The following is a 9087-nucleotide window of genomic DNA, read 5'->3' as shown; positions in this document are numbered from 1 at the left end:
CACATGAAATAAGACAATGCAGTTGCATTCTCTTATTTTAAATGTAAATTGTCTTGTTCCATTGGCAAAATGTCTCTTTTCAATTCAAGAACAAATGCACTTATTTTCAGAAAAAATGACTTATCTAGATATTGATTTTTTTACAGTGTAGACACTCTGATCTGCTCAAAAAATATGAATTCATAAATGTTCATAAACTTCTTTTTTTAATAGATATTGTCAAGATACCAAAAAGTTGAGAAGAAGTGATGTTATAAAAAAAAAAGCAAAGAAGAAGAGAACATTTTCTATATAAATATTCAAAATAATGGTAGGTTTCTAGATGATTCCAGCAGAAGAGGGAAGGATGTTTTTTATATGTTCAATGCAGGACTATTCCACCTTAATGACAATTTTCTTTATGCATTTCACAGTCAGAAGAACAGAATTTTAGATAAAATCAGTAGGCAGATTAATTAAGATTTTTACAGCATGCAGCCTCGTCATATAGCAGTCAGGATTTCATTTAGCTCTACTGTAGCGTCCTCCTTATATCTCCCTTAGCTTTTCCTTCCACTTCTCTTTTTATTCATATTCTGAACCATACACACACACTAAGGGTCTATCACCATTTCAGCTGGTATGAGTATCTGTATGTTTTTTCCTTATTCCCTTTTACTCTACAGCATCTCAGCATCCAGGATCTGCTGCATTCTCTATAAATTTCTCTTTTTTCATTCAGGTCCCAGCTGAAAATCATGTTCCCCATAATACCAAGTCTATTTCTTGAATTTCAAATTTATTTTTAGTACACGGTATATTTCAGAAAAATCAACAGTCTGGGGACACAGTGAGATGCAAAAACCCCCCAAAAATCTCAACTCAGACGGCATTGTACTTTGAGTTAAATTAGTCATCTGAATTTCATATTTATCAGTATTTTTCCCTTAGTTGGTATCATCTAACAACCAACATTGGTATTAGTTCATAGAAACAGCACCAAAAGTCCCTTTCATCAGGACTGTGTGGCTGTGCATTGATCAGGTATTACTAACGGAGAGCAGCTGCACTCAGAACACACTGTATTCACGCAGGACCTCATCATTCATTGTCAGACACTCACAGAGAAAATGTATTTCTTCAGCCTTTGATTTGAAAGAAATATACGGCTGATACTCTGCAGCACGGCTCGTCCCAAGGCTTCTGAATCCTCCTTCATAGCGGCTCATGTTTTTATCCATACCCTGATCCGTTAGGATTAGAGGATAGAAATCAATGAGAGATGCCAGGTTTTTACATCATCATACAAAAACCCTCACACACCATTAGCTGTTTTCATGAAATGTAATCTGTTACATCATCCAGTTTTATTTTATCCTGGAATGTACAGGTGCACCTTAATGAACCCTGAAACAACTAAAAGGTTTATTTATTTCAAGCTTTCAATTCAAATGAGTTAAAAAGTTTTATAAACTAGCTGACATTACTTCAAGCCTTCATTTCTGGTAATACTGTATGTATGATTCTGTCTGGCAGCTAATATAAAAAAAAAAAACATAAAATGAGATGTGCATATTATATTAAATCAAGAAAATATTTTTTTGATAAAAAAATGACCCTGATTGATTCCCTATGCAAAAGATCACAGAGTGCTATATTCAATATATAAAAAAAATAACTGAGTGGAAGAAAAAAGTGCCGTAGAAAAAGGTGCGCAAAAAACAGGGATGGCACAGCTTTCAGCGAAACACAAAGCACATCTCATTTAAGAATTTACAAGAGATTTACAAAGGGTGGACTTTCAAAAGCCACTATAGTACACACTTATATATCCTTGGTACAAGATGCAAAAATGTTTAAAGCCGCTCATCCAGCAGAGAAACCAGTTATCTTTCAGATGAACACAAATTTAGCTTTTCTTCTGAAAATCAACGTCTCAGATTATGTATTAAAAGTGGGGAAATGACAATATCATATCTGCTTGTTTTTATCTGTGCATTCATTACTCGGTGACCTTTATTATTTTGGGCTACCTCATTTCTGTCCAGAATCAGCATCTACTGCTGTAAGACTGTCCAACTGGCCAAGCAAACTTCATGAAACTTTAAATATCAAACATTTATTCTATTCCAAACTTTGCTTATGGCCTACAATAATATGGCAATGGAGTTATATATATTTATGTTTATTGTGCAGACTTTGTGTTACTGCCTCTTCTTGTATTGGCCAACTGGATTATCTAAAATAAAGTACCTTAGCAGGACATTTTAGAGCCCTTTATGCTTCCCTCTGGTGCTTTATACTGACATTTTTTCTCTGCAGCAGGTCCTGGTACAGTACTTGGTACCAGAACAACAATGCATTTAATTATGTTTGTTAAAACGTCAGCAGACCCAGAGCCTGATCCCTTCCATGTTATGCTGCACTGATGGAGCAATTCATGCAAAATTGAGGAAAAACCAAATGTTGAGCTAATTTACAGAACAGAAAATGGACAGTTATCAGGAGGCTGATTTTGTTTTCATAAAAAATCCTGTTGTAATTGCCATCGTTTAAGGTGGTTATCCACAGTTTTTTCTTCCATTTAATTTTCCCTTAAAATGTTTCCATAAAGCTCTCAGTCAGCATCCAGTTTCTTTGGGAATTGCTTAACCATCCTTGTGGGGTGTCAGTGTGCAGGACATCTCGAGTCAGCAGCCTCCCCAGAACTGTGGAACCCATATATGACCATAAAACATTAGTTTTATTAATTTTCTACTTTTTGGTTTTATGTGATTTTCTAATAAACTAAACTTGATTCTCATAGGCTGCACGCTATAACTATAAAAATGCAAATAAACATCCGACTTTGCACTCTATAAATAAATATAAATCTATATATATATATATATATATATATATATATATATATATATATATATATATATATATATATATATATATTGAACATATCTGAATTATTAAAATGAATAGCGGAAAAAAAACGTTTTGAGTATATGAGGGAGGAAAGTGGGAATTTATATATAGTCACAATGCAGGTAAGAATAACAGCAACAATCAAAACCTATATTAATAAAAGGTAATGTGTCTATCTTTCATGCAAGGCTCTGCATGCAGAGTTTTCTCCTCTGTGAGCTTTTTAAGGGGAAAACTGAGGCCAAAATGAATCATAATGGGTTTTTTGTGGGCTTGTTTTTTTAAGTGTCACAACAGATGTAGAGTGCATTCAGATGGCCCGTGGCTCAGCTCAGCCACAGGAGGTCTCCATTGCACACTACAGCTACATGTTTCCTCTGCGAGATTCAACCATTTGGCCTTTTATGCACTCAGTAAGATGAGACACTGGCTGGAAACCTCAAAGAGAAGAGACATGAAGCGCAGAGACACAAATGGGTTACCGTTTTCCTTTAATTCATTAGATTCTTCAAAGGGTTTACAAAGCCTTCTATTAAAATGCTTTTTTTCTCCATATCACCGTTCATACAGTTGCACCTTTTATTGACATATGCAGGCTCCTGTGAGATCATTCTGTGCAGACTACCATTGTTAGCACCACTGGTGAAGATTGTGTAAACAGCCGTAAAATAAATGAATCTCAAATTGCAGCAGTGTATTCCTCCAGTGGATTAAGCTTGAAAAATACAGCCCTTTGATTTGGGTTAATTGTTTAAATGGTGGAGGGAAAAATGAATTGGAAAAATAAAATTACCTTTTCGCTGAATAATTACCAAAACAGCAAATCTGTTTTGTTTATATTTTACCTTTTTCAGTGGATCAGGTTCTCTAGGAATGTCCATTTTATTGGTGAGTATATGACAAAAAAAGGTCCTTTCCTCTTTGCTGGTCTTCAAAATTAGAAAGACTTGAAAACCATTAAAGCCATTAAACTGATGCAAATGTATTGCAAATAATACCATCTTAGGGTCAGGATGTCTTTGTAAGAACAGGTATCTACAGGCCAGCTGGTGGTTTAGGAGGAATGTTGAACATCTAAATTGTTAAATTTTCAAAATTCATCAGGGATTTTAACTAGAGCCACGTGCTCTGGTCAGATAAGCTGATTCTTTTTTAAAAATGTCTGCACAAAAAAGAGGGGGAAAAGAGAGGTATCTTATACCCAACTGTTGAGTATGGTAGACAGGGGCGGATTTAGGAAATTTGGGGCCCTAGGCAAAGACAGGCAGGGGGCCCCAATAAAACAGACCCATTCTACAGATAGAGAAATGTTAATAGAATAGACATCCATTATTTGTTCTAGGTTTTGTTCCTCTCTTCTTGTCCCTTTTTCCTCTCTATTTATCAGCGTTCTGATGGCATTTTAGCCAAAGGATTTTTATCAAAAACATAATTAATGTGCACAAATAAGGATTAGTTGTAATAACCATACATGGAAACAGAGTTTTATGGGGCCCCAGGAACTTGGGGCCCTAGGCAACTGCCTAGTATTGCCTAATGGTAAATCCCCCCCTGATGGTAGATGTTCTGTAATGCTGTGGGCCTGTTTTGTTTTACCAAAGAAAGAAATTAGCAAAAATGTATATAAACAATGTTGTAAATGTTGTAAATCCTATAAAAATCCCAGAGAACAAGTTTAAAAGACAACAGAGGATGCAGGACAATATGTGCAGAAAAGAACAACTAGTTCTTTGCTATATAAATGAACTTATAGGACAATTTTTTCACAAATTTCAAAGGTCAGATTATAACTCTACAGGGACATATTAATCTTTTGAAAGCTTTTCTGATTTACATATCTCCACCAGAGGAGCAAACAACAGCATCTGACACTGCAACAGCCATACAAATCAATGACAATGCAATATTTTATATAATAACAGTGCTCTCTGTTGTAGACAGAAACAGATCCATGCATTATTCAACTCTTTTTAGTTCCTATTGTAGATTTGGCACCATCTTGTTATGAAACAAAAACCTCAAAACGTTTGTTGTCCTACAAATGATCTGATGATGCAACCTGTGTCACAGCTGCTGTTCTGGAGGAAATTTATCATAATTATACAGGAAAAAAAAGGTTTGAGCCACTAAAGGGATCATATCATCTAAACAACCCTAACTGTTGTTCTTAAAAAATACAGAGATAGTATCAATAATTGCAATAATTTATAAACAGTTTTTTCTTCATACAAGCTTAGAGTAGCACTACACGTCATGTAGCTGTCAGTGCTGTGCAACAAATATTCAATATTACTACCGATAACAATAATAATAATAATAATAACGATCATAACAAGTTATTGTAAAAATTAGCAAATGCTATTCATCTACTATGTAAAGGAAATGTTTTTTTCGACAGTGTGCTTTTTCTGCCGAAACAAATAAAAGGGAAAGGAAGGACAGCGGGCTTGCAGGGTGAGAATCACACAGCTCTCACAGAAATTGGCACTGTAACATACTGTACAATCTAAAGGACTGACAGTCCCTCGGAAAGTGAGGGAGCTGTCAAAAAGAGGAGGAGCGAAGAAACATGCAGGCCTCTGGTCCGGCATTAATGTCAAAGGCCGTGCCATTCACTCTATAAGACAGGCAAACGGGAACCAGTCTCAGGAAACAGACCCAGAAAACAGAGGAGGAAAACACCTCCTGAAAATTGAATGTCTCCTATTGGAAAGGAATAAAACTAATTCAAGGTAAATCGAACAGAAAACCAAAGAAAATGACAGATCCATGAATAAATCTCTTAACAAAGTTGGTTGGTTTAACCTTAAAGATGTTGCCTGTTTTTGTTCCATCTTTATAGAAATAGATTAAATAGTTGTGCATGCACAGAACTCATTTGCAAGCCTCTCACTCTTATTTTCAGGGTGAATAAAATTATTTATTACAGGACTGAGTTTCTTTGCCTGTGCCAGACTGAAGTGATGTAATTTCTCACAAGTCAAGTTTGAAGTCATTTTCTATTTAAATTAGAGATTCGCAGAGCCAATATCTGATACCTGGATCAAATATCGGTTCCAAAGTGACTATTTAGCTGGATTTGGGTTTTGGTGATCTGAGATCCACACCTGTAACTGTTCTTTCTTTCTTTTTTCTGCATATCTGTTGATAAATAATACAAAGTATGCTTATATCTGTGTTCATTTGTTACCTTTCGTAACTATTTTTTACAGTTGAATCGAATCGGTATCAGATATTGGCCGAAACGCTCAGCCCAGGTATCGTATTGGAAAAAAACTGGATTGTTGCATCTCTACTTTAAATACATGCCAGCTATAACACTGTACTGATGTTTAATGCAGCGTTCTGCAAGAGAAATATCCATATGGTCAGTATTTTGATAATACAGCATAAAAGGACTACCTGTTATAAAATATTATAAACCTATGGTCAGTGAATGATGTATGATCAGTATATAGAGCAACACCTATCAGAGCTGCTGTGTGCAACTATAACCTAAATATGTTGGATTAAAATTGCAGTCAAAGCATGACTCTTTCTCGTCTTTAAATGTGAGTCTGTCACATTCCAGGTCTGTAGCGTATAGGTTCATGAAGTCTAAAGTCTCTGGGATTTAAGTGATATCTGGGTTTCAAGGGTTTAATGAATGAATCTCAAGGTTTTTTTTTTTACCCCAACTCAGTTGTCAAGTTATCAGTATCAAAGGTTAACTATTTAGTCTTAGTCTTCCTCAGTCATTCCAACAGTGTAGGTCAGTAATGCATTTCCTAAAGTGTTCGTCCTTGGGCCAAAAGTAGTATCTGCTAAATTAACAGTTGGTTAATGTTGTAACATTAGCAAACATTAATATTTTAGAAATTTAAATAAATGAGCTAAAAAAAAACTGCCGTAAGCCATTTAAACTTGTTCAAAATAGAGTAAATATAATTTTAGTCTTAAATATAGTAAAAAAAGAAATATATATATAGATATATATATATACATATATCAGGGCTGCAACTAATGATTATTTTACAAATCGATTAATCTGCCAATTATTTTTTCGATTAATCGATTAATAATCTGATAGCCAAATGTTCCTTAAAGAAGATTTTTTACTCAATTAAACCAGATGAAACTAAGATTTTCCACTTGAGGGGTTCTGGATAGAGCATATTGACAGACAAAAAGGTTGTTTCTCTTAAATTAAAAATGATTATATATTGTTTTTACAATTTTTATATAATTACTGCTCAGAGTAGGTTGCTCTGTCAGTTTAAGGGCTATATACTACGGTTCACAATAAAGATTATTGAAGATTATTTCAATCATCGATTAATCACGATTAATTGTTTCAGCTCTAATATATATATATATATATATATATATAAATTAAAAAAAACAAGGGATTAACTAAATAATTAAATTATGAATTAGTAAATGACTGTTTGTTTAGTGATTGTTTATCTCTGTGGTTAAAAGTAGTTCACTTCTTAAGACAACACTACACTATATATGTTTGAAATATGTTTCTCAACCTAAACCATGAGGCATAAGTAGGTGAGACAATATGTAGGATTTCTAAACGTTTTTAAAAGAAAGGAGGTGCTCTTATTTTGATGATCAGTGTATATTTTTGTGGCACAGCTGATCTAAGACTACTTTGTTCAAAAATAAGTTAAAGTTATTTGGAAAAGTTTGGGGGTTTTGCGATGAAACAGCTAATGTGAATAATATCCAACAGTCCATGAATACTAATTAAATAAATGTTTTCAGAGGATAATATGTGCTGTATCAGGCGTCAGAGCACGTTTATTAGCTTGAATTAAATCCAGTTATGCAGGTAAAAGATTCTTAATCAGAATTAAGCAGAAAACCACGAGTCCAAGTTAAGTCAGTCAAGTCACAAGTCTTTAAAGGAGGAATCTAAGTCAAGTTTGCAGCTGTTAAAGTCTCCATTTGAGTCACATTTTCTACACTAAAGAGCAAATATAATTTTTAATTTCTGAGAAATTTGAAAGAAGTGGGTGACCAATTTTGGCCAATGCTGCTTAGAAATCCAACCTCAAGACCGGGTGGAAAATAAATCATGTTCAAAACTGTACGAATGCAAAAACTTTATACTAAATAAAGTTAAAGGGGAGACATGTTTGAAAACTTACAGCGGTGAGCAAATATTCTGTTTCCTGAGGAAAGTTCTGATCTAGCACAAGAAAATTCAAAAAAGAAAAAGGGGAAAATACATCTTTCATCTCGTTAAAGCACTGAGCAAGGCTGTTCTCTAACAACAAAGCAATAACAAACCTATTTAACAAGACATGGTAACGCTCACTGGGTTGCCACTTCGGTGGCTGACTCCCCCAAAACCCTCAGCCACTAAGACAGAGCTGACCAGCAACAACAGTGTCCACCAGGCAAAACTCCACTCAATGCCTTTGATGGCCAGTAGCTTCAGGTGTGGTGAAGACAGAGAAGCCAGGCAACGCCATGCCCGCACTTGGAAAGGTTCCCGCGGCGGCTCATCAGAGGATGGTGCAGAAGAACTTCTTCTCCCTGAAGGGGTTCTCGGAGGCGGGGACAGGCACGATGAGGGGGTCCTCACGTGTGTGGGCGTCACAGTACGCCATGAGGTCTGCAGCTGCTTTGGAGACCTGGGAAGATGACACGGAGGGAACAGATGTGCAACGGTGATCTGATGTTTATAAAAAATTTAAAAAAGATTCCTAATTAACCAAATTCAATACCTATTTGACATTTTCTATACTCTCAAATAATCTCTATAATGAAAGCACAAGCTCTAAAGTTGAAAATTCATATTTTCAGTGTAAATAAATGTTTGATAGGCTGAAGAAAGCAAGACAAAATGACTTCATTCTTTCCCATAAAGTTCTGGATTTGGGAGTTTTTATAAAACTGGTTTGGAAAGTAGCATTTTAAACGACCTGCAACTGTTCTAGGTTTTAGGTAGATGTGTGTAAAGTTCTTAACAAATATCCAGACATGATAAAATAAAAGGATGAATCATCATTTCCAGTTCAAAACAAAGGGATGCTGAGGCTAAATTTGGCCTCGTTTCATGAATAAATGAATGAATAAGCAGATAGACAATTCAACAAACAAAACACATGAATCAGTATGAGATAGATAGATAGATAGATAGATAGATAGATAGATAGATAGATAGATAGATAGATAGATAGATAGATAGATAGA

General features: G+C 35.0%; 1 protein-coding gene across 2 annotated transcripts in view; it reads right to left on the bottom strand.

Moving 5' to 3' along the window:
- Positions 1-7303: 7303 nt before the first annotated feature.
- Positions 7304-9087, bottom strand: part of gng4 (guanine nucleotide binding protein (G protein), gamma 4) — a 21529-nt gene continuing 19745 nt past the window's right edge. For both annotated transcript variants that reach the window (XM_015379572.1, XM_015379573.1), the window contains exon 3: positions 7304-8525. In XM_015379572.1, coding sequence (XP_015235058.1) covers positions 8397-8525 — 129 coding nt within the window. In that variant the 3' untranslated portion in view covers positions 7304-8396. The remainder of the gene's footprint in view (positions 8526-9087) is intronic.

This window comes from Cyprinodon variegatus, unplaced genomic scaffold (assembly GCF_000732505.1).
Source record: "Cyprinodon variegatus isolate N-32 unplaced genomic scaffold, C_variegatus-1.0 Scaffold195, whole genome shotgun sequence".
In the NCBI taxonomy this organism is placed as follows: domain Eukaryota; kingdom Metazoa; phylum Chordata; class Actinopteri; order Cyprinodontiformes; family Cyprinodontidae; genus Cyprinodon; species Cyprinodon variegatus.
Note: the sequence above shows the minus strand (reverse complement) of the source record. Positions and strands in the feature narration are given on the sequence as shown.